This window comes from Pinus tabuliformis, chromosome 1_1 (genome assembly GCF_031772625.1).
Source record: "Pinus tabuliformis cultivar Carrire ecotype Pingquan chromosome 1_1, CPIR1, whole genome shotgun sequence".
NCBI classification, from domain to species: domain Eukaryota; kingdom Viridiplantae; phylum Streptophyta; class Pinopsida; order Pinales; family Pinaceae; genus Pinus; species Pinus tabuliformis.
Genome location: NC_142297.1, coordinates 584329543 through 584357092, shown reverse-complemented (window position 1 = coordinate 584357092; position 27550 = coordinate 584329543). Strand labels below are relative to the sequence as shown.

Below are 27550 nucleotides of genomic sequence, written 5' to 3'. Positions count from 1 at the left end.
GGCACAATAGTTGCTAAGGTTTTGCAAATGGGGTATCAAGCTAAGTGGGCTTGATTGTGGGGAAAACTCCATAGTTAAGCGCGCTTGAGCTAGAGGCAATCTGGGATGGGTGACCTCCCAGGAAGTCTTGGTTATCGGGTGCAAGCCCCGGAAGTGATGATTGACGCTATGTGATTCATTTCACTAGTTTCAATCCCTCTTCTTCACTCCTGTGAGCATCGCCTGATGCAATGAGTGCTAAGTGAACTATTCAAAAATCATGAGAAATTAGTCAGTTACGACTACCTCTCATGGAAATAGTCGTACTTGAATGACATACTTAACGCAGTTGAATCCCAAAATGATATCTAATATAATGCATTGCGCAAACCCCCTAATACTTAAACTCCAAAAGAGTGAAGGGATCTCTACTTGAATGGTTCATGGGGCACAATACTTGCTAAGGTTTTGCAAATGGGGTATTAAGCTAAGTGGGCTTGATTGTGGGGAAAATTCCACAGTTAAGCGCGCTTGAGCCAAAGGCGATCTGGGATGGGTGACTTCTCGGAAAGTCCTGGTTACCGGGTGCAAGCCCCAGAAGTGATGTTTAACGCTATGTGATTCATTTCACTAGTTTCAATCCCTCTTCTTCACCCCTGTGAGCATCACCCGATGCAATGAGTGATAAGTGAACTATTCAAAAATCATGAGAAATTAGTCAGTTACGACTACCTCTCATGGAAATAGTCGTACGTGAATGACTTACTTAACGCAGTTGAATCCCAAAATGATATCTAATATAATGCACTGCGTAAACCCCCTAATACTTAAACTCAAAAAGAGTGAAGGGATCTCTACTTGAATGGTTCATGAGGCACAATACTTGCTAAGGTTTTGCAAATGGGGTATCAAGCTAAGTGGGCTTGATTGTGGGGAAAACTCCACAGTTAAGCGCGCTCGAGCCAGAAGTGATCTGGGATGGGTGACCTCCCGGGAAGTCCTGATTACCGGGGCAAGCCCCAGATGTGATGATTGACGTTATGTGATTCATTTCACTAGTTTCAATCCCTCTTCTTCACCCGTGTGAGCATCACCTGATGCAATGAGTGCTAAATGAACTATTCAAAAATCATGAGAAATTAGTTAGTTATGACTACCTCTCATGGAAATAGTCATATGTGAATGACTTACTTAATGCAGTTGAATCCCAAAATGATATCTAATATAATGCACTGCGTAAACCCCCTAATACTTAAATTCGAAAAGAGTGAAGGGATCTCTACTTGAATGGTTCATGAGGCACAATACTCGCTAAGGTTTTGCAAATGGGGTAGCAAGTTAAGTGGGCTTGATTGTGGGTAAAACTCCACAGTTAAGTGCGTTTGAGCCAGAGGCGATCTGAGATGGGTGACCTCCTGGGAAGTCCTGGTTACCAAGTGCAAGCCCGGAAGTGATGATTGATGCTATGTGATTCATTTCACTAGTTTCAATCCCTCTTCTTCACCCTCTGTGAGCATCACTCGATGCAATGAGTGCTAAGTGAACTATTCAAAAATCATGAGAAATTAGTCAGTGTCGACTACCTCTCATCGAAATAGTCATACATGAATGACTTACTTAGTGCAGTTGAATCCCAAAATGACATCTAATATAACGCACTACATAAACCCCGCAATATTTAAATTCAAAAAGAGTGAAGGGATCTTTACTTGAATGATTCATGAGGCACAATACTTGCTAAGGTTTTGCAAATGGGGTAGCAAGCTAAGTGGGCTTGATTGTGGGGAAAACTCCACAGCTAAGTCACAGGACACGTCCCCTAGGGTCCCGTGTCCCGTATTTTACGTATTGGACACGAAAACGGCCCTAATACGTGTCCAATACGATTTTTAACGTGTCATAAAAATCGAATACGTATTCGACGTTTTCGAGTCGTGTCATACATTTGGAATACGCGTATTTGGTACATAAAATACGTTGCCCTAACGTATTTCGATTTTTGAATACGTATTGAAAAAAAATCGTGGTTTATAACGTAAGCGTCGGTCTATTCCGGCCTATTTTCGGTTGTCGGGAGTGTTCTGTCGTGTGGAGCGAGCTGCGGGAGTGTTCTGTCGTGTGGAGCGAGCAGCGGTGAGGTGATGTTGAAACAGTCACAAGTTTTCAAATCCAAAAATTAAAAAGGTTATTAAATTGGCAAACCAAATGTTTGTATTATTGAGAGCAAAATTGTAATGTTTCATCCATGACACTGAAACTTTCTAAGGATAAGCGAGGTAGTCGCGAGGAATGTCACCATATGCTTGAAGGATTAAATATGACTTGGACCACTTTAAGCAATATGAAGCACATAAATATAATCTACATTAGTGATCACTGATGAGCATTAAAAAAATCAGAAATATTAAAGAGTGCAAACCAAATAAGAAAAAGAGCAGAATGCAAACCAAATGAGAAGAAAAGTAAATGTAAAGAAGCGTATCAAAATCATTGTGTGCTTTTTCTTTTTCTGGGCCAATTTTAAATAAATCCGCCATACTATCAACAAAGCTATATAGTCCATAGGAAATTGAAAGTGGAATGAGAAAATAATCAATTGTAAAACGATCTCGAAACTTGGGCTTACTTCCCTTTCTTCCATGTAATATTAACAACGTTGCCATCAATACCATATAGCATTAAATCCTGATTATTTCCTCAATTCTGTATTGAGAATAAATATGCTAATAATATCTGTATTCATGTATTTTTATAAGATTATGTAACATGGTATATTACAGCAAGTTATATATATGATCATATCTTCATGAAAAATATAATAAAATAAGGCTTCATCAATGTATTTAAACTTTGGTGCAAATATACTATATATATATAAATTATAGTCGTTTTCATCCAAAATTGAAGTCTTTCCTAATGGGACCCCTTCCTATGTTCTATTCTTGCAATTTAGGTAAGGTGAAAAACCAATCTTCTAAATTAAGACTTAGCAATTCTTTGCATACTTTTGAAATTAGTTGAGCCATATATTAGGTGAACATGTACGATTAGGGGAATATTTTTCATATTGAAAATTGATTAAAGGGATCCTGAAACCTTAGTAATACCACCGAAAACAAGATAGAAGAGGGTAATAGATATTTGTGCCCCTTCATAATGTCTTAAGAAAGGGTAAAATGTGTAAAAAAAATTGTGCTGCAAATATGGGTAATGGTAGAGGCTTATAAGTTATAATATATATATATATATATATATATATATTTTTTTTTTTATTAAATATATATAAAACGTGTCCCCCGTGTCCTGTTTCCAGGTCACTGCGTTTTGTATTGAATACCTCGTATTTACGTGTTTTCCGTGTCTCGTGTCCTCGTGTCATGTGACTTAGCTCCACAGTTAAGCGCGCTTGAGCCAGAGGCGATCTGGGATGGGTGACTTCCCAGGGAGTCCTCGTTACCAGGTGCAAGCCCCGGAAGTGATGATTGACGCTATGTGATTCATTTCACTAGTTTCAATCCCTCTTCTTCACCCCTGTGAGCATCACCCGATGCAATGAGTGCTAAGTGAACTATTCAAAAATCATGAGAAATTAGTCAGTTACAACTACTTCTCATGGAAATAATCATATATGAATAACTTACTTAACTCAGTTGAATCCCAAAATAATATCTAATTAACATATTTTATTTTCATTCCTTTTAATAAAATTCTATTCATTTTATTGAACAATAGAAAACTAGATATGTTTTTTGTAATTTATTTAATTTTAATAAAATCCTATGTTTTTTGTAATTTATTTAATTTTAATAAAATCCTATTAGTTTACTGAACAAGAAAAAATTGCGATATTTGTTTTTTAATTTATTTAAAGTTTAAAATTACTTTTAGTTTTTTTAAAATTATTTTCATATATACATATATGTTAAATAAACTTTTCTATATTTATATTTAACTAACTGTGAATGTAGACAACGAGGTAGTAGAAATTTTAAAAAAATCAAGATTTTATTAAAAAAACTTTCCTCATAAAAATATAATGTAATTGTGCATGCAGACAACTAGGTAGTAGAAAATTGAACTCTCGGGTAACAAATCAAAATCTTAAAAGAAAGTCTAAGTCTTCTTTGGTTTTTACTTGTACAGGTTTTGCTCGGCTACGAAGAAATGATGCAGATACCCATCTACAATGACATGGTGGAAAAATTGAATAGTGATGTTCAAAACTTAAGGTATTTATTTGATAATAACAAATTTTTATGGTTTGTATTGTTATTAATGATAATATATTTTTTATGATTTGTAATGCGATTATTTTTATACATTTCATTAACATAAAGTATTTGAATATGAATTTTTTTATAATTCAGAGTTATGTTAATTATATATTTTTTTTGGAAATAACTATATAAATTATAGGAAATATTTTATATTTTTGGGGATGTTTCATCTTTAAAGCTTATTTTTGTTTGACCATCAAATTTTAAAATCTACATTATTTTAGGTTTATGATAAAATTTTCCTGGACGCAATTGTGTAGATTATAGTAAACATTTGATGTTTTGAGTGGACCCTTCACCAATCATCATGGACAAGCTTTATGTATCCATGATGATAGGTGGCGCATCCACCTAAAACATCAAATTTTCCTATGATGGTTGGTGGAACATCCACCCAAAAGCTTGTTAGTGATGATTGGTGGAGCATTGACCTAAATTGTTGGACATTTCCTATAATCTACACAGTTGTTTCCAAAAAAATTATCATCAACATATTAAAAAAATGTATATTTTAAGGTGTGATGGTTAGACCAGAACCACTCTAGCACAATTGTTGGTCGAAGTTTGACTTCTTAGCATTGGTCATCCTTATTATCTAAATTGTGAGGGGTGTTAATCAATATTTCACTTCAATTAGTTAATTTTAACCTCATAGAACATTAATTGTCATTGCCATCAGATCAAAAAAACATAAGTTGGCTTCATATCACATGAACATATAACAACATTCAATAATGCACAACATTCAAGATAGTAGACACAATATTTTTAGGTGGAAACCCTTCCGGGAGAAAAAAACACCAAATGCTTCTTAATATAGGTCTTTAAAGTTTACATCGATTAGGAAACTCCAACTTCCATGATTTACAAAATCAATCGAAAGAGGAGGCTCCAACTCCCTAGTTTACAAGCTCTAACCTGAAGGATAGTCCAACACCCTAATTCACCAGCTCCAACTAGAAAGACGTTCCAACGTCTTGGTTTACCAGCTCCAACGCCCTAGCTTTATCATCTCTGACTAAAGGGATGCTCCAAGACCTTGCACGGGCTCCAACCTACCCTAGCACCACCTTGCTGCCTTGAAATGTTCGCAAACTCCAACTTGAAAGAGACTCCACTCTATAATTTACACAAAGTCTATAATGTACCTTGTTTTCAAAGTCTTGATCTGAGAACTTGTGACCAAGTCCGAGTTGCCTTACCTCTGTAGTCTGAGCCACTTTATCTCTTTGGAAGGTGACAAGTTCAAGGCCTGTGATCTTTGTAACTAAAAAGGCTTGTTTGACAAGAGGAAATCCTGTGATAAAAGCTTTTGTGCCTAGATTAAAAAATTGTAGAAATATTAGAGGCCAAAATTCATCAGAACTAGATATCCCATTTCTTATTTTCTTATGAAAATATGCCAAGTGAACTTTCAGAAGAACCTCACATATACGATTTGTTTTTATCATCCAGAGTGTATGTTAAGAAGTCTTGAGCATAGTAAGTATTTTTTCTTAGACAATATAATCTTGAGAAGGAGACCATGATTCGTGCATCTGAATTCATCTGAAGATATTCTTATCTTTAATATTGATCTCTACTCTGTTATATCTAGTGAGGCCGACATGTTATTTTCAAACATATAGAAGATGCTAATACCCATTTCCAAGGAAGAATGCTTCTCAGAAATCAGAGGAAAGGAACTAAGATCATGGAATTGGCTTAGTCAACTCAAAGCCAACGAAGTTTAATTGCATTGTCAGGTATGCGTTATTTCAGAAGTTTTGTTCCTTTGAAAATTGAAAAAGCATTTTCCCTCAATCTCAAGTATAAGCAATTTAGAACAAGACTGTTCTATAATTTGGGAAAACATCTCAATATATTGAGAAGAGTTCTAACAATATTCACTAAAGATTTTTTGATCCAAGAATGCTCGGCATTCTGAAGGCAAATTGAACTAGGATCTTGTATGGACCTGTAGGAAAGATGTCTCTTTGATACAAATAAGTAAAGTTCCTTTCTAAGTCAAGGTAATCTCCTTACGCCGAGATACTTGTTACTGAAGAGGCCGAGCTCCTCTTTAAGACTGAGATCGTATTAAGGAGAATAAGTTATTTGCAGAATAAGGCTCCTAGCTTTTGCAAAACACATTATAATATGAGATGTTCAAGAACAAAAGTTAATGTCTTCTAAATCCTTTGGAAAGGAAGATGCATTATATGAGCATTCTGAACTAGTACGATGTATTCTAGCATGATATGAACTGTATAAAAGATTATAAGTGCAAATGTCTCGTATTGTTTTGTTGTGAAGAAGTAAAGCAACACACAGTTCTGAACATGTGAAGATATTTCCGAAAGCTGGGTGTCGAAGCAGATTGCAAAGAATTTGTTGCCATGAATCCTGTCATTTAAATATGGATACCAAATTCTGAAGACCCAAATTTAAAGATCATTGTTACTATCATATTCTTGGTGAAATTATGAGATCATAATCACATGCAGATCCAGTATTATCCCATCATATCACACCAAGGGCATTGGATATACCTGTTGTTGCCAAGCCTTTAAAGAATTGATGTCATATGTGTTGACTTTGCATATACTAATGGGTTTGACATTCAATTGGAAGTCTAGGGTTTGTAAACCCTAGCAAGCAACAATGCTTGGATAAGAAAAACCTTAGGCTTTAGGGTCAAAACCATAGGATTGGACGTCTTTGCTGAAAAGAAGAAAGCCTAGCCTTTGCAAGGAAAAAATGGTATCATGATGATAATGTGGATAAGGTGCAAGATGGATGCAACAAGTCTAAGATTAAGAGAGAGTTGACATATTCTCAAAATATAAGGATTTTATATCTCTTTTTCTTGTTTATTACTATTGTTGTTGTTTCTATTAGTGTCTTGTTTTTGTATATATTGCTTGATTGTGATTATTCTTCCATGTGCTCCTAGTAAGGATTGCAGGTACATGATGAATGATGTCAAAACTATAGCAACATATGGAAAGAATCAAAGAACAAAGCAAAGATAGTGACAAGAAGACTCGTGTTGAGATATGGATTTAGAGGTCGCAGATTTGACGTCAAAAAGAAGTTAGTTGTGATTTCCAAGATGAAGATGGCTAGAAGTACCAAGTGAAGGATTACCTCAGTAAGAGGGAGAAGAATATGAAGTAAGGCACCTCATGTATGGTACTCTCGAATTAATGGCTATCTAGAACGATATTGACTTGTTGTTGATGATGAGCCCTTTAATTTTCTGCTATATGTTGATGATATGTTTCTAACGAGGGCTGAAGACCTCTTTGTTCAGTGTAAGAGGGATTTGATTGAAGGATCTTGGTCTAATGCATTACTACCTAGGATTGAAATTATGGCATAAGCCTATTGAAATTTTCTTTGTTGAGATCCTTCAGAAATTTGGCATGATAGACTGTGGGTCCATGGACACCTCCACGATAACATATTTGAAGAAGCTACAAGATTGTTATTCCGATCTAGTTGATTGATTGGCTCATTGAATTATCTGGTGAATACTAGACCTGATATCTACCATGTTGTGAACACGTTGAGCCAATTCTTGGTTGAGCCCCATCATATGCACTGGGTTGTAGTGAAACATATATTGAGATATCTACGTGGCTCCATTGATTATGATTTGAGATATGTTTCTAATGGAGAATGGAAACTACATGGTTTTACTAACGCTGATTGGGATCGATGCACTAAAGATAAAAAGAGTACTTATCGTTTCTGATTTAGCTTAGGCTTTGCTATGATTTCATGGTCAAGTAAGAAGAAAAAATTTGATGCTTTTAGTATGGCTGAAGCTAAGTATATAGCTACTAGTTCAGCTTGTTGTGAAGTTGTGGCTTCGAAATTTTTTTGTTGGTTTGTTTGATTAGGTGCTAGAATCAACCATGATATATCAAAAGTTATGTGAAGCTTTTTGAGAACTTGTTTTTCATGATAGGTTGAAGCACATTGAGATCAAGTATCACTATATCTAGGATGTTGTCCAAAGAAGAGCCATGAGGCTTGAATACATTTCTATTGATGAGGAACTTGTTGATGTTTTGACAAAGCCACTATCCTGGATAAAGTTTGTTTACTTCTGAGAGAAATCATTGAGAATCCCTCTTGGAGAGAGATCATTGATTATATAACATCACAAGTCTTCCTTGGGCTTGGCTAAGAAACCATGGTTTATGGTTGGGAAGATTGTTTTGGTTGCTCCCTTGGGTCATTGAATTTGACCGAGAAACCTTGTGGCTAGGGAGGTTGGTTCTGAGGCTTAGAGTGATCCCTTAGGTCACTAAGCTTGACTGAGAGACTAGTAGGTTTGGTCGGGGACACTAATTTTGAGTATCCTCTCTTGGGTCATTGCATTTGACTGAGAAACCATATGGTCGGGGAGATGGGCCCTTTTGACGTCAAGATTAGGATTCCCCCCTTGGGTTGTCGATCGAGAGACTATGTAGTTGGGGAGTTTGATATTGAGATAGGAATTCCTCCCTTAGGTCATTGAGGTTGACTGAGAGACCCTTGTTTATGGTCAGGGAGATGGACCTCGTGTACTCTCCTAGGTAGGGTTTGACCGAGAGACCATTGGTATGGTCGGAGAGTTTGGTCTTGATTACTCTCTTGATGTATTGTGTTTGGCTAAGAAACCATTTCGTATGGTTGGAGAGTTTGGCCTTATGAACAATGTTGATTGATCCCATGGTCAGTTGGGTTCTGACCTTGATGCCATTGGTTTTGGCTTATGGGATGAACTTGATGCTATGAACCTTTCCTTATGATGAGACTTGTACATATGATCACTCCCTTAGGTCATTACCAAGAGGGCAATGAATTGATTGGGGAGACTGATCTTGAGAGAGAATGAAAAATACCTCCCTAGCTAAGAGGGAGTGTTGAAAAATTATAGTTGTGGTCGGTATTTTCAAAAGAGAAATTTATTAATTCAAGCATGATCATGTATTTGTCAAAAGAAAATTGTGAAAGGAATTTTTCATGTCCTTGAAAAGGAAAAGGAGATTTGAATTTATATTTATTGGTTTATTACCTCACAAGTGCTCAAGTCAGACCCTCGAAGATCAGGTCCACTTGCTCAAGCGACACACCTATTCGCATGGACAAATAACTATATATTGAGCCTATTCTCTCTCCTTCAAGGCATATTTCAAATCATCTTGTCTGAGGCTAATACGAGTTGTCTGAGGCTCCTAATCTCTGTGGATCATGTGCAAAGTTTGAGGGAGATTATCCGTTGAACACATGTGAAGTCTGAGGAAGCTTTGCTGTGGAACATATGCAAAGTTTGAAGCAAATTATCTATGGAACCTATGCGAACCTGAGGCATTATAGCCCTATGGAACAATGTGGATTTGAGGCATTATAGCCCTGTGGAACAGTGTAGATCTAAGGTATTATAGATTTGTGGAACAGTGCAGGTCTAAGACACTATATCTTCGTGGAACCTTGTGGATCTGTGGCACTATATTTTGTGGCTTAAGAAAAGAATTGAAAGTATCTTTGTATTGGATATTGGAGGGATAGCTTGGCACTCGTGGGAGGTCATCTTGCTGGTCAGTATTTTCCTATATGTTATTTTGATGTACAAATTGGATTGAATTGGACATTCTTTCATAAGGAAAGGTTGTTTAGTTTTCCCCTTGGAGTGGGGTTTTCCCAGGGTAATTTCTAGTGTCTCTTGTTTATTGTCTATTGTAATCCTTACTGCTCTATGGATCTTAATGTTAATGGTTGAAATTTTTCATGTATAACTGCCTAATGATTGGAATTCTCTAAAGATGTCAAATTGTATCATTGGAAGAAGTTATCAGTTTGAAAAATTGTACCAGTCTTGTTTGCACTAAAAAATCAACAATAAGATATCAGCCCAATTGAAAACTAACTCCTTTTTGACAACATCATGCATTGAGGGAAGCCAAGAAACTTTAAATTGTTCTGCATCCTTTTTCCCATGCAAGCTCCTAATAAAGGCCATAATGTAAATATAAGGTTCTCTTTAATTTTTGGAAGGATAGGCACCAATGCTTCTCTCTTTGAAGTGCTTCTTTTTAATCAACCACTTCTCAAGCACCATATGGAAATATTTATTAAACCCTACTACCCCCTCCAATGTCATTTGCATTGCATACTTGAAAAGATTGCAATACTTTTGTAATTCACTTAGCAAGAAGGTTGCAATTCACTTTCAATTCACTGCCCTTTATCATTAATTATTGTTCTTTCTTCCAACCTAATATGCTCGAAAATCCAATGAATTACCTCTATGCAAGGCAACAAAATTGGCCTTGCGACTCAATTATGTAGATGAGATATTCTGATATTTGGGTATACTTCTTTGTTCTTTTCATTATCATTTGCTAAATCCACCAATATAGGAAAAAGAGGGTATCTTTCATCTTTGAAAATATAAAATAATTTTGACTAGTCTAGGAAATTTGGTAAACTCGGGTGACTCAAGGTGATAGAGAAAATCGGCCTTCTAGGCCCTATGGGAGTCTCCTCTATAGGCACTTGGGCTCCCTCCATTAAATTCTTTTGTTTTTTGAGACTCAGGAGTCTTCATATTCAGAAGCATATGGATAATCCTAGTGAATTTCCTAGATGATAGAGCATATCAAAATTATAAATATAAAGTATGGAATAAATATTGATGCAGAAAAATGGTTCAATTGCTTTTTCATAAATTTACATGTTAGGGATTAAATAGAAGGTAAGGAGAACAAAAATGCATTTATTTACAAATTTATTGATCAAATCAACCCCTGATTCAAATGAATACCTATAACAATCAATATAAACAGCAAACAGAAATGATAATGAGACAAAAATTGATGTCCTCTGATTCTAACTAGAAGTATTGCTTAAAATCAATTGATCAGTCAAGTAGAACATTATGATATCAGGAATAAAAGACTTGATAGAGAGGATTTAACAACTAGGACATAAATCTCTTAATCATAATTGAGGTAATTGAGAATTGCAAGAGTCAAGAAGAAGTAATGATTAAAAATGTTGAGTTAACAACCTCTATCTATCTCCTAAAAACCAGTGAATTCAAAACAAAAAACCAATGCATGCAATCACATAATTGAAAAATGAATTGAACTTATCCTGTGGGTGCACAAGGAAACCATGACAAGAATATTGAAATAACCAAAAATCCGAACAAGACAAGTACACACGAAAACTGACTAGATTATAGTTTCAAATTGAACTATGAATGAAAATAGTCTAAGGAAATAGTTTACCGGTATAGAATAAACACCTAAATTATAATATATTCGAACTTGTTATCTATTTTTTAGTTTATATGAGAATCAATGATAATTGGCTATCTCAAATCCAAAATTCCAAGATTTCCTCATTATATTTCAGCAATATATTTCAAGCTCTTTAATAGATTATAAACAAGTGTATATTAGGGTTAAAACCAGAAGCAAGATGAGGGTTTTAATAACTAGTATATTTTGATACTTTAAAAGCATGTAGCAACCATTAAGTCCAAGATGTCTACCTCCATAAATGTTGTAATACAAACCAACTAGGTGGATTTTCCAATAAAATTGATTTTCAAGTCAAAACATGCAAGGGAAACTCGACACATCTAGTGTTTCGATGAATGAAAATTGAGTATAAGTTGTTAAAATGTTAGAATTACCTAGAACAGAAGTAAAACTTTGAATGTTGAATGAAAAGAGACTCATGCCTACTAACTTTTTTAGGCATATGGAGTCAACTAAGGCTTATGTTAGGGGAGTGTATGTGAAACTAGAGTAGTAGCTAGAGTTGTCCACTACAAACCGTAGAAAATCCACCTAGTTCCATACAAACTTCAAAACAATTGAAAGGGAAAATTTTGAACAAGTAATCTTCTAATGGGTTTGAAGAAGGGACATATTCAAGAAAAGAGAAAGAGATTGTTGGAAATGTCATTGATGGCAATAGTGTTGAAGGATCTATTAGGCCCTTATACTACTAGTGTAACCCCTTATTGTTATTAGTACAACCCCCTTATTATATTGATGTACACATGTAGTGCCCATATTGTTACTATTGTGCCCCACAGAAGCCCACTATTGTTATTATTATGTCCTTACATTATTATTGTTATGTCGGCTCTGATTATATTATCACCCCTTAGACTCCTATATATAGAAAGGAGGTCTTTTCATTTGTATCATCCAAGAATTATTCATTTATGTAATGCAAAGGAGGTTGCCCCCTCGAAGAGACTGAATTCTAAGGCGTTGATCTCTCTATCTTTTTGTGAGCTGGTTTCATAACAGGATCCTTGTGTCAACCATTGAGTATTGTAAAGCAGTTGCTTGTGCATCCACAAAGATTGTATTGTGAGCATCCACAGAGATAAGGTTTAAGGTCTAACATTTGATTTAAGGGGGTACACTCAGTTTAGTTTGATTGTCCAGTGAGTGACTCTTTGCAATGTTGTCCTATAACGATAATGCTAATTTGATCTAGTGCAGAGTATATGTAAAGTTGGTTGCCAAATTGAAGATCATGGTTTTAGTATTTGGCATTTATTGAAGATTTAAGATCTGAATTGATACTTAGCAGTGTGAAAATTTCATCTATCAGAACAATTGGAAATTATTTTCCTAATTGTTAATTTATTTAACAATTTATTTGTAGTTTGCTATGACAAATACCAAATAATTTGCACTATGATTTTCACAAATAAAACTGTAGAAGATAATAGCGTTGGAGTTTGAGAAAATCTAGCACACACACATAAAATTTACATAGTTATTTTTTGACAAATGTCCCCAGAAAAGCCCAACTTGGTAAAAATGGTGCATCAACTAAGGGTTTTATTATTATGCAGCAGTGAAATCTGAGTACAATCTATGGATGCCTAACTGGCAATCCAAACAGAGAAAAATACTGGCAAAAATCTAGTGAGGAATTTGCCTACCCCACAAGCAATCTGACACTGAAGAATGGCTTCTGAAACCCCTATACATCTTACACTGCGTCACCCTCTACATAGGCTCTGCACAGGCACAAATCCGCATGTCTTGGATCTCATACTGAGCTGCCTCTTCTGCCTACCACTAACTATGGAAATGTTTCTCCTAGCCTCTGCGGAATTTTTCTGCCACCGAAACTTTGAAACGACTTCTCGAATCTGCGAATCGAACTGTCTATTAGAGGCTTTTGTGCAGCCCCTACGTAAGCCTCACTATTCCTCTCTACCAATGTTGTGAAAAGCGCGAGCGGGATTAAATCGGCGTGGGGAACGAATCGGAAAAAATCGGAAAAATCGGGAAAAAATCGGAAAAAAGCAGGAAAAAATCGTTTGGTACAAAAATATTCATTTTTTTTCAATTTTTTTAATATCTAAACCATCTACAACATAAAATAAATACATTGACGCATAAATATGATAAAAAAACTAATATATAAGATGTTTAATATCATTTCTAGCGCTAAAATCACACATAACATTGAATCATGTCCTGAATAGTAAGTCTTGACTCCTGAGTCCCAACTCAGCCTCAAAATATCAACAAAAAATATGATAATGTATCTCATCATGTCATAATGTCATATACAATAAAATGAGGTCTAATCCTATTGATTTCCTCTGCCCCTCTTGCGAGAAAATGCCACAGGCACAACTTTCCCTTTCCCTCTAGATGTAGACGCTGGTGCCTGTGCTGGTGGAGATGGCAGTGGAGTCTGATGTGCTCTAGAAGCTGAAGAACTAGAAGTAGGAGCTATAGGAGGTAGACCACGCCCTCTACTGGTGGCAGGGTAGCCCGAGCAAGTGGTGTCACCTGGAAACATTATAATCTCTCAATCCTGAAATCCTGAAAAACTGATAAGTCTGCTGGATTTTAAATGAAATCTAAAATTCTACTTTCTCCATATGAAATCCAATGAGGCTGGAACCACTCTCAAACATCCTGAGTCATTTCATGGTAATGTTAAAAATTTAAGTAAAAGGATGAAAATGAAGATTAAGGAGAATGTCACTTTTACTTTAAGAATTTAACATTACCATGAATAGCATATCCATACTAGGGCCTACACTTGATCATTAAGCTGCCCCACTCAAAAATTATTTGTTTCTTTCAAACAAAAATTGCATGAAAAAACCCAAATGACCAAATGAAAAACCAAAAAAAAATTTATAAAATCGTGCGGTCCCGGCAACCCCGCGCTTTTTTTGGAAAAAATCGTGCTTTTTTCGAAAAAAGCGCGCTTTTTTGAAAAAAACGCGTTTTTTCGGAAAAATCGGCAAAAAAAATAGCCGATTTTTTCGTGTAAAAAGCGCGATTAAATCGGTGCGGGGAAAAAAGTGCGATTTTTTCAAAAAAACGCAATTTAATCACGCTTTTCACAACACCGCTCTCTACAGTGCACTTGGTAGATCTGGAAAACTTCCTCCAACCTCACTGTCACTGCCCTTCATTGTCTCTGCTTCGATCTCTCTCGCAACTGGCTGCTCCTACTCTGGTGTATTCTCCAATTACACATTGACTTCTTATAATCCTTTGTTGGAGCACCAATGGTCAAAATTAAAACTTAATCAGTGGCTAGGATCATCTCGGAGTCGATCCGTGTGACTTTCTAGAGAATTATCACCTTGACTGAATTAATTTTGAAACCAATTTTCCTAAGTTTAGACTTAGGAAACATTAAAAAATATGTTAATAATCTAAGTAAGCCATCTCTAGGCGGAATTTCCATAAACGATTTCTTGGTTTTGGAGATCCCATGTATTCTAGCCTCTCCACCAAGTTTCATGACTAGAACACATTTGATGCTACAAAAACTAACGCTCCCTCTTAGTGAGGACTGCGTTCTAGTGCTATACACCCTGCCACAACACTCTATCTTTGTATCATCCTCTGTCACACTCCTAATGTCTGGCGACTGCTGCCCACCAAACACTGCGCAACTTTGATGTTGCATCTGTGTTGTTGCTGACACTGCATACTGCTACCAACTCTGCATCTGCACTACAACTCCCTCTCATTCGTTGTTGTTGCAACTGAGAAGCATTCAAAATACTGAATCAACTGTGTTCAGTATGATGCATCTGTCACCCGAGTCTCTGACTGCTACTAGACTCTACACTATCATTGAATAATATGCATTGTTGCTAACTCTACACTGTTCCACTTTGCATTGTTGCCAACTCTGCACTGCGCTCCCTAGTGTCTGATTGCTACTAGTCTGCAACTATCACTCTAGTTCTGATTGCATCAACTGCCACTGATCCATCCTGCTACTGAATATTGTGGGCCCCTGTAGCCAGGTAATGATCCATGTGGTGGACTCCTCAAGGACCCTGCATATCTCTATAGCTCTCTAGGGCTACAACACCAAATCTAACCCACCTCACTCCTGGAGGTATGTCTACGAACATAGCAAACTCTTCCTCTAGCCTAGAGGAAAGCTTGCCTATTTCTGTGGATGTTGTCTTCTAGTCCTACTTCTCCTGCTTGTCCTTCTTCCTGAGAGGACACTAAGTACTATAGTGACTGAGCTCACCACATCTGAAGCACTTGACCTTAGACATGTCCTTCTTCTTCTTCTTCTACTCCCCTTGTGCCTGACTAGGACCCTTAGATGTAAGGGCCACATTCTCCTCCTCACTCTTCACACCCTTACTATTGCTGCCACTAATGGTGCTCTTCAATAGAGCCCGCCTCAACTCTTCTTGCTGCAGATCGGACCACATCCTATCCCACCTTGGCAAGGTATCTCTGCCCAAGATACTCTGGACAAATACCTACCAATCTTCTGAGACACTGTTCAGTGCCAATCATACAAGCTCTGTGGGTTGAGGTGTTGACCCAACAACTGACAACTGATCTCGGACTTCCTGAATCCGAGTGAGAAAGGCATCTATGCTCTCGCCCTTCTGCATCCTCATGTTCCTCAGCTTCTCCTGGAGATACATCTTCCGTTGCTTAGAAGAACTCTGAAACAGCTCAGACAAGGCATCCCACATCTCCTTGGTCGTTCCCTTCTCTGCCACATGTGAGACGAGATGATCTCGGACTCCATCCAAAATCAACCTCTTGGCCTTCGCCATTTCCTTCTTGTACTCCTTTTGTTGATCGACATCCTAGGGTACTGCTACCACACTCTTTGCATAGGTCTTCAGACCATATTCATCCAGAAGGAATAACATCCTTGCCTTCCAGATGACATAGTTGGAGGCACCCTCCAATCTGTCTTGGTCCCTGAGCCCAGTTGTGGCCATCTCTGATTTGATCTGGAAACTCCCTCTTCCTCTGCTCAACTATTACTCTACTACTCACACTCCCTCCTGGAATGCGCAGTTCTGCTAGTTGCTACTGCCAATCTGCAACTGGGAAAATCAAATTTCTTATATAGAAACCCTCTGAGAGAAATCTCCCTCTGTGTGTGCAATTTATCTTCCACCTGATGTTGGTTTTGCTGCTGCAAAACCCTCTATGTCTAACTAGAAATATGCTCAGCGAAAATCTAAGTTGTTGTTGCTCCCTCTGACTGCTTGAATCTTTATCTCGGGAAACTCAACTTTTCTGCCAACTTGCAACTGAAAATCAAACCCTTGCCTCAGTAATTCGGCCTGCCTATCTAGATAATACGCAACCTTTGAGAATTTCGGCCTGCTGCTCCCTCTGAATAGCGAAATTCTCTTCTCCGCTTCTGAGCTTCCTAGCTGATCACTCATGCTCTGATACAATGTGAAAATTTCATCTATCACAACAACTAGAAATTATTTTGCTAATTGTTAATTTAGTTGCAGTTTTCTATGGAAAATACCAAATAATTCACATTGTGATTTTCACAAATAAAACTGCAGAAAATAATAGTGCTGGAATCTAAGAAAATCTAGCACGCACAAACACAAAATTTACACAGTTATTTTTGGACAAATGTCCTCGGAAAAACCCCTTGGGAAAACAGATGCAACAACTGAGGGTTTTATTATTATGTAGCAGTGAAATGTAAGTACAATTTATGGATGCGCAACTGAAAATCCAAACAGAGAAAAATATTGGCAAAAATTTATTGAGGAATTTTCCTCACCCCACAAGAAATCTAGCACTGAAGACTGGCCTTTGAAACCCCTCTACGTCTTGCCATGTGTCACCCTCTATGTAGGCTCTTCACAGGCACAAATTTGTACGGCCTGGATCTCACACTGAGCTGCCTCTTCTGCTTGCCACTGACTCTGGAAACGTTTCTCCCGACCTCTGCGGAATTCTTCTGCCACCAAAACTTTGAAACGACTTCTCGAATCTGCAAATCGAACAGCCTATTAGAGGCTTCTACACAGCCCATGTGTCAGCCTCACTATGGCTATTTCTACCTCTCTGCAATGCACTCGCCAGATCTGGAAAACTTCCTCTGGGCTCACTATCCTTGCCCCTCACTGTCTCTACTTTGATCTCTCTGGCAACTGACTGCTACTACTCTGGAAAATCAAATTCTCCAAGTGTCTTTAGTGTATTCTTTAAGTTCCCATTAACTTCTTATAACCCTTTGTTGTAGCCCCAACGGCTAAGATTGAAACTTAATCAAGGGCTAGGATCATTTCGGAGTCGATCTGTGTGAGTTTCTAGAGAATTCTCACCTTGAATTAATTAATTTTGATTAATTAACCAGTTTTTCTAAGTTTAAACTTAGTAAACATTAAAAAATAGGTTAATAAACTAATTAAGTCATCTCTAGGTGGAATTTCCAAAAATTATTTATGGGTTTTGGAGATCTCATGTATTCTAGCTTCTCCACCAAATTTCGTGACTAGAACACATCTGATGCTACAAAAACTAACAAGCAGAAGGGTTGAACTTGCAAGCATATTCAAATGAGTTGGAGATCTTAAGGAATTATCTACAATGCACAAGATTGGTAGGGCATTCACTTGGAGGAGTCGTAGTAGCATTGCTAGCATTTTTTTGTATTGATTTATAATTTGGTGGCACTGCAAGCCTTGACAAGAAGATTGTGTTTGATGTGCGTATGCAGCTAGCCTCATTCTTCATATTTGGTTGTTGTGATGTAGCTGCAAAACAAAGATGGCTTGAAGCAAGTATTATCCTCAAGTTTTCTACGTATTTTGAGAAAACCTCATGTTTTCCAAATGGAGTTATGTTGCTTGGCAGTGTTTTATCCTTGGCTTATGCAATCATTAAAGTGGCTAATGTTAATATTTTAATATTAGTTGAGGATCATTAATTTTTTTTTGATCTTCAAAAATTGAAAGAATCTGGAAACGAATAGTGGACCATAAAGAGACGACCTTTCACTTCAAATTCTCACATTGGAACACAAATAGGTAGCAAGTTATGTATATAAAAATATGTTCTTTTGGATGGCAAAGTAGTTTTTTTACAAAATTGATTTTGTGAGACGTAGTTCGTGAATTCCCTAGCAAAGAGAGAAAGATGAAGAGGAGAATATGTAAAGTATAATTGAGGAGGACAACTATAAAGGAGGTAGAGACAAAGTATAGAACAAAGAAAAAGAGATGGAGGTATTCAAAATTAAAGACTAGGTAAGGCAACATATTAAAACTTTCATATATCAGGGCAGTGTTGTCTCCTTTCAAGTAGTAGCATGATAAAGAACAAGTTAGAGCTTGTAAGTGGAAGTGGGTGCTTCTAGAAAGTTGTAGCTTGCAAAAGAAAATTGAGGATGAAACCTCTTGTAGGTAGAATCCTACAAAAATTATTGTAAGATATGGGAGTGGGTGCTTCCAACAAGTTGTAGCTTGCAAAATAGAAGAGAGGTTGAAGTCTCTTGTTGGTGGGTGCCTTTCACTTATATCTTGTGTCTACATGTGCTACTCTTATGTGTTGTTTCTTATGTTATGGTTTAATGTTGTTCATATGTTAAATTTTTATTCATATGATATATTGTTGCTTATCTAATAGTTCAGATAACTATTGAAAAGAAAAGAAAAATTTGATAATCGATGACCATGAATGCACTATATTGATTCACCCTCGCCCTCTCAGTATAGTCAAGTTTCCAAGAGAGAATGCACCACCACCATTCAAGAAGCACATCTACACTTCCAACCATTCATAAAAAAAATCCAAAAAGATTAAGAGGGATCACTTACTCAAGAAATAAATTTCATCCACAAAACCATAGATCCAAGAATATCCATGAATTTGTAAAAGAATCCACAATATATCATCCTTGAAGAAAACACTCTAGTTATCCATCCATAGTATTGAGGAAAAGTCAAAGATTGATGTTCACATTTCCTTCATAGGTTTTATAGTGAAAATATATATTTGTATTGCTAGTATGGTCTCCTCTAATATAGGAGGAAAACGAGAAATCAATTTATATGAAATCTCTAATGATGTAGGAGCAAAGAACAAAATTGATATTTGCATAATCTTTGATAGCATTGATGCACAACCAAGGATCGACTTTTCTGAATTGACTTTCTATAATACATTAAGACAAGACCAAAATAGGCAAATATTGGAAATTGAAGAGGCTTTGTTGCACAATCAGAGAGTTCAAAATGATTTTTTAATTTAGAAGGCTTCGATGGTATCGAATTAACAAAAAACTCTAGTGAACCATCGAAATGAATTGAAATATATTTTTGTAAAAGGACTTGACTATATATAGGGAGAAGTCAAAATGCCAATGTTCAAATGGTTTCAACAAAATCGAAAGAGTATGAAACATCAAAATTTGGGGCCACTCCAATAATGCCTCTTTTAGTGATTCAAGAAATCAATTTTAACCCAGGAAAAAATTGAAAGGAAAAAGGAGAAACATTTTTTAGGTGAAATATTTTTTTCAAATGAACAATTAAGGATAATAAAGGGAAACTCAAACATAATGCATAAATGAGTAGCTGACATAAGAAATCAAGCATTAGGTAAGTATCAGTCCATAAATTAAAATGTGTTTGAAATAGGACTTTATATCAAATTATCAATTCTTAATAATTGAAAAGGTGGGTCCCTAAGTTCAGAAAACTTTGGTGGGTTGTCGAGGCTTCAATACCTCCATAATGCAAATTCAAGAGCCTAGATTGTCTCCGTTATGGGATCCATCAAATTTGAGGATGAAAAGATTTATGTCCAACTTGAAGTATGACAAGAAAAGGGGGATACCTATAAGGATATTGAGTCGTTACAAGGATGGTTGTTCTGGGAAGGTCCATTGTAAAGTATTTCGCTGTGTGGTCACTAGCTACTGGAACATGCTGAACATATCCTAGGCTCAAAACTTGTTTTGATAGCGTTATGCAACAAGTTTCTCTATGAAGTTTTGGTTTTGTTAGCATTGCTCACGCATTTTCTCTATCAAGTGTTCGACAAGGATGGAATCTTGAGAGTCTTCAAAATATCTAAAAGTCTGAAGCAACAATGACAATGCCTATCAATATGAAACTATGAAGGAGCAATCTTTATGTAGCAGTTGCAACATGAGCCTTATAAGTAAGGAAAAAAAGTGACAATTGTAATATGAATTTAATCAACAATTTTGCAAGTTTGTCTCATGGTACAATTTTTTTCTTAGAAACAACAAATAAATGTTAAGTATTGCAAATCAAGTTTAAAGGAAACATTCATCAGTAGATTTGTTGTAGCTGCTTGGCTCCCATGTACATCATAATTTCAAATCATAGAACACCTCAACCTTTTCTTGGTTCTTCGACAATCTTCATATCGAATCCAATGTGTCATCAAATAGTTCATCAAACGCCTTATGGAGCCAAACTTCTTCACAGCTGATTGCACAAGACTTCATTTCTTCTTCCTTCATAACAAAAGTCTACTTTCACGTTTTCCAGGAAATTATATCAGCTTCCAATCATCAGTAGTATCTCTATTAGCAACAGTACTTGTCAATCCATTCAAAGTGTTCCTAGATCGAACCAAACAACTGTCAGTATAATGATATGATCCAACAAATTATCTATCTTTTCTACCTCTATAGTGTACATACATCTGCTATATAATCTTCCAAGAAGCCATACCATATTCCAAACAATATGAATATCATTATCATAGTTTCCAAAGGTGCCCTCTTGTCAAGATGTGGGATCTTTCATGTCAATTACTACTGCTAGCTCCCTCTGAGGTTAACATTACTTCCTTCATATATAAGTTTTGTCAATGATGTGTTTGGCTGCTAAACCAAGGCTACTAATGTTTGTCATAGAACTATCAGTCAACCATCAAGGAGAGTCTTAATGACTTTGCTTTCTTTTCAACCTTTTATGAAAGATGTGTCTTAACCAAAAAATGTCATGTTATGCTATTGAATTTTGCCCAATTGTATCAATTTCCTCTGTAGATATGACTATCATTCGAGTCCTTTTCTAGATGTCTAGTGAAGCACCTTTTCTATGATAGGAATACTTCTTCCTTTCATGTTGCCATTTAGTTGACTTCTTTTGAACAAATTGATGCTTTAACCTTCTTTGAAGATGATGTCTATGAATGACGAGGTTTTATCTTTGTGTTGAGAAATGTTTTATTCATGCTTCCATGTTGCTTCTAGACTATCTTCATACTTTCATTCTTCTAGACTGCTTCAATGTTGATTCCATGTTCTTCTAGTAGAATATACTTTTGCTACATTCTTTTGATTCTTCTATTCAAATGCTAAACTTTGATAGTATTTCTAGATTTGTACTTGAAACAAAATATCATGTTGGAAAGATATTTAGACTGCTACATAATGACCTTGATTCTGCTATGTATTGCTGCTAGTAGATCTTGCTTGCTAATAGTGATAATGATTACTTCCAAATCTTAGTGATGATATGCCACTACACGTTCCTTCTGTTGCAACTTTTTTTCACCTTGTAAATATTTCACATTTCCTTTATGTTGAAAAAATAGAACAAAAAAAAATTACAGAAAAAAGATACAAAAAGGAAAATACGAAAAGAAAAGAAAAGAAAAATAGAAAAAGGAATAAAATGGGATTATAATATATATATATATATATATATATATATATGAAATCCCAAAGTATGGGAGTGCTTGTTTAAATGTCGTCATGATTAATTTTGTTTTAAAATAATGTTAATCATTTTTAGTTTAATTAATCAAGGATTAATTAGTTGTATTGTTAATAAAGTTTGTTGATTTGACATTTTGTCCGCTTGTAATAAACGCAGCGTAACAATCAACGATGCATATCACCCCCACCCCGATCAACGGGGGGGATGCATTTCGGAACCCCCCACCACCCCCTCCCCCCGTGCCACTGACGTTTAGCCAAGGGGGGGGGGTGCGGGGGAGTCCGAAAAGTTGGTTTATTTTATATTGCCCGGGGTACATGTACTCTCCATATCATTTCGGATCCCCCTACCCCCCCGAAAACCACCTTTCCTCCGCTCCACTTCTGTCGTTGCTCCTCCATGCCTCACCACTTGTCTATCATTCATTTGCCCACATCACATTACTGTTTTATCAATAAATTTCCCCGCTAACATTCAATTAACCATTATAATAATTAAACCATCTCACCAACGTCTAAATGCATTTACTAGACGCGCTAAAATGGTTAACTCATTAGAAACTTATAAAAACATCCTGCTACCCTTCAAACTTCCCTTTCTCTCATTCTCTTGCAGCAACACAGTTATCTTCCAGATTCCATCAACTCCCAGTCATTTGCCACATCAACAATCGCTAAATTCTTGGTAATTCGATACACCTCTCTGCAAATACACAATTCAACATGTCGTCGTCTAAAGGGAAATCTAAATTAGTGGTAGAGAGTCCAATGTTGCCCCCTGTAATGAATTTAGATGAGCTTCCTCTAGTTGACAAACAATATAAGATCTGTGAAACCCAATGTGAGTTCGATCTCTATGAACTTCACAACTGGGCGAATCAGAAATTTCTAGATGCCAGTGATGAATTGAGTATGTGGGACTCCTTCCTGCCTCAATTCACCTTTCCTCAGACCCATTTCTTCCTAGAATTTGTCACCTGGTGTAATTTCAGATATCTCCCAAGTCAGAGGGTTGTGATTGCCAAAATAATGAAGTTTTATTTATTGTTACTCCTGAGTCAATATGCCAAATCCTTCAAGTCAAACCTACAGTCCCTTTGCACCCTTTTTCTGTAGATTCTCTTATGGAGATCTATCAGAAACTCACATTCCCTCAGAGAGCTAAAATCTTTGAAACATTTTTACCTGAAAATTTTGAATTACCAAAAATAAATCCACCCTACTCTTCTTCCATATTTCCAGAGATTTCTAGGCAGGTTATCTCCATGGTTTCGTGTCTGTTAGGCTATCCAAGTGACCAGTGGCTTGATGAGGTAATTTTTGGATTTTTATCAGTATTTTTAGGAGGAGAGAAACCATCACATATTTTCAATTACAATGAATTTCTGGCAGAGAGCATACATGACCAATTCGTGAAGCTTTCTATTGAAATTGCTTTCAAGCACCAATCAGTCCTTGTGTACCTGCTTCTATTTTTCAGGGCAGATAGATTTAAATTTCCATTACAGAAGTTAGATGCACAGGGAAATCCTCAATCTGTAATTCATTGGACTTCCTTAGTAAGGAAGAACACAGAAGAGTACTCATTCTATTGTTATCTAAATCAATTTCTACATATGGCCTTGTGTCTTCTCAGCTGTGATGTTATTTCTAGGATTTCACTTGAGATCAAAAGAATTCTTCATCTTAGATAGTAGAAAAAGATTCGATACTGGTATCTTTACCATAATTACACAGAGATCCAAAATTTATGGTTGTGAGCTACTTCCCTATAGGTTGCCTAAATTTATGCCAATCAATATTTTTGCACTAGAATATATAAGACAGATGATGAATATGGATGATCTATGCTTTGTTTCTAGTAATTATAAGTCTTAGTTCAAATTAAAAGCACAGATAGGACCATTCATTGTCAACACTAGAGCAGCAACAAAGGAGGCAGATTTTCTGTTAAAGCAAATGAAATTCAAATTGAGCTTCACCTGGTCTTATGATCCTTTGGGGATTATTTCTAAGTTAAGAGTCGAACAAAAGACTACACCTTATGCACATACACCAAGGCCAGAAATAGAAAAATATGCAAATCAAGAGGAGTGGTAGGAGAACACATTGCAGGAGGCAGAGGAACAAATTGATATTCAAACAACTTCACAAACTCTAGTTCCTCAAGAGAAAGAGACTAAGAGGCCAAGAGAAAGTTTGTCTCCTTTAGTTTCAGAAATTCAAGAGACAAACTTCCAAGTGTTTAAAAGAAGAAAGAAAACTAATACTCAGGGGGAACCTTTTCAAGTAGAAAGTTCACAGGAGTAGGCAACAATGATATTGATAGGTTCTCATACTTCTACCTTTCCAAGGATTGAGGAGATTTCCACAAATTCTCCTATATCATCTGTTTCTCAGGGTACAAAGCAACATAACATTTTTTCTAGGTATAAAGAGATCAAAAGAAAGAATGAAGCACTAAAGGACACCACCTTTTCCAAATTCTGGAAACAGACTTCCACTACCCAACAAAAACTTCTTTCTGCACTTGACACAGAGAAGGGATGGTTTCAACTAGCCTTTTTGGAACCCAAAGTTCTAGTCCCTAGAGGTGCAGAAGATTACAAGACATCGATTTTTTCTTTTGACACCAAACAAATCCATGCCATTGATGAGATTGACCTACATAAGCAAGCTGGAGAAATGATTTATTCTACTTTGACCAGTTCAGCCACGACAACCTCCAAACTTCAAGTTTCACTGAATAACATTCATTCACAACTAAAGATAGAGAAAATATCATCACTGGCCAAAGATACTAGAATTAAGTCATTAGAAGCGCTGGTAATAAAAATGGGATATGATCCTAATGATGTTGAAGCAGCTGAAGAAATGATAAAGAGAAAGAATGTTGATATCAATGCATTAAGGAGATAGTTGAAGCTTCCTACTACATAACACCCACAGTCCAAAGAAGTTAGTCAATCGGAGGTAGAAAAAGAGAATATGTTCAAAATGATAATTAAAAAAAATGTCTAGATACAAAAGATGGAGGCCGAAATGGAGGCACTGTTAAAGGAAAAAGAACAACAACTGGATGTTTCAGCAGCTATCCCCATAGCAACATCTATTGCAGGTACTTCAACAGCAGGGACATCTACAACAACAACTATTCCAGTAGACACACAGTCTAGTGATACAACAGCAAATTTATCTAAGTTCATGGGAGACTTGACACTTAAAGGTCAAGAGATCGAAAAACTCAATTTATGATTACAGAGGCTACAAGAACAAAAACTGAAAACCGACAATGCTTATGTAGCTGAAATTTAGAAGAATTTCAAGTTAAAAAAACAAATAGCAACCTATGAAAGTGAATCTGTAATGGCTCAGACCATTGCTCAAGAAAAGGAAAGCATTTGGCTTGATATTAATGAATCTATGACTGAGTTGTGGCCTTCCATTGAGATTATTTTTGAACAGGAAGAATTATTGCAGAAATCAAAGGAAGCAGTGGAAGAAGTAAAGAAAGACCTGGACCACAAACCAGGAGATGCTACCAGGATAATCAGAATTCTAAATTCTAAAACAAAGGAAGAGCTCGAAGAATGTGCAATTGAAGACAAAACTGAAACTATCTTGGAGGTGAGAAAGGTCCTTACTAAAAGGAATTTAATGTTACAACTGGAGAATAAGTGTCATAATCTGGAAGTTCAAATTAAAAAGTTTCATAGGAAATTTAATGTTTTACATCAGAAAGGACTTCCAGGCCTCCAAGGTATAGGTGATAAATTAATCCCTATGGAAGAATATTGACATAGATTTCTTGATACAACCATAGACGAAGCTAAATTTGCCAAGATCAAAGGATCTATCATTGGGAAGGCTTTCATGGAAGGTTTAAGTTATGATTTGTTAATCCAACATGAAGTCAAACATTTATTCATAACTAAACCTACTTTTGAGAAATACACTGAAGTCAATGAAGCATACAGAATGTTGGTAAAGTTTTCTATTCCTAGTAAGGAACGATGGGAAAAACTGTGTGAGTTAGTCGATTGAGAAGACAAAAGATGTTTCAGCAACAGGATGCAAGTTTTTAGGAGCAGAGAACAAATTTCCAGGAACAACAAACAGAGCAACAAATTCATAGCTCCAGTCAATAGCAATAGTCCTCGAATTTTGTGCCAGATGTCAAAACAGTTTAGATTTCCTCTTTTCCAATTCTATTTTTGTAATAAACCCAAATCAATTTGGAAGAGATATTTTGTGATAAATGTTTTCTTTAAGTCTAGATATTTTGAGAAGAAACTCTATAAATCTCTTGTAATTCAGAGTATGAAAGGTTGAACCCTTGTGATAAGTCATTTTGCATGATTGTAATTCTCTGAGCTATTTATGAGATTAATAGAAGGATTATGGACTCATTTTGAAGCAACTTGTGTTCTACTATGAGTTTTTATGGTTTCTTACTATGTTTTCATCTTTATTTATTTCTACACATGCTTAATGTTAATAGGAAAATGGGTAAGATAAGATTGAATATCAATCTTTTTGAAATCCCCTGTGAAGTTATAATCAATTATAGAGATTAATTAACTCAAACTATTTGTTTGAGTTAATTCCTCTACATAATTTAATTGTTGCTTCCTATTATCTTTAAATATGCTATGTTTGGTTGTAAAAGGATTTTACACGCATCATCTATATATGACAAGTTAAATACTCTATTTGAATGTTTAAGGAATCATATATATCATCTTAAAATTCTACCTTTCATAAACATTTTAAAGCTTAATTCTGTTAAAAGTGAAGAATCAACCCTTTTATTATATAAAAAATAATTAGGATTTTCATTTGTTTAATAGTTTAAAGCATTAGTCATCCAAACCCAAATTAAAACAATGCCCCGGAGGGGGTGAGGGGAGGTACGACGAACCCTTCGCCCGAGGTACGAGGGCAAAAGACGAAGGCCAAAAGGAGAGGTTTCACTTGTCCCTAGATTTATTTTATATGCTTTGACAGAGTTCCTTAGCCTAGAATTGTCTACAAAGGACAACATTAGATTGGTGCAATTGTCAGGGAACGAAAATTTGAAGTTTATTTTCCTTGGGACAACGATAAAACTTTCTTCTTAAAGGTGAATAAGAAGTTAGCTGGCTAAAATCATTCACCTGGCGACTCCATTAAGTAAACTTGGCTTCACATAAGCACACTAGGTCTCATTCTAACTCTGAGCTTCAATCTCCATTATCAGATCCTGAAAGGTTAGTAAGAATTGCCTCTTCTTCTACTCCTGCATCTCTTCCACT

The 27550-nt window shown here is 36.2% G+C and overlaps 1 protein-coding gene across 5 annotated transcripts in view; it reads left to right on the top strand.

Moving 5' to 3' along the window:
• Positions 1–27550, top strand: part of LOC149214595 (phytyl ester synthase 1, chloroplastic-like) — a 417560-nt gene that overhangs the window by 307875 nt on the left and 82135 nt on the right. For 4 of the 5 annotated variants that reach the window (XM_089392341.1, XM_089392342.1, XM_089392345.1 and 1 more), the window contains exon 11: positions 4123–4208. In XM_089392341.1, coding sequence (XP_089248467.1) covers positions 4123–4208 — 86 coding nt within the window. Of the gene's footprint in view, positions 1–4122; positions 4209–5853; positions 5900–27550 lie in introns of those variants that run through there. The other variant, XM_089392343.1, reaches the window with a different exon arrangement.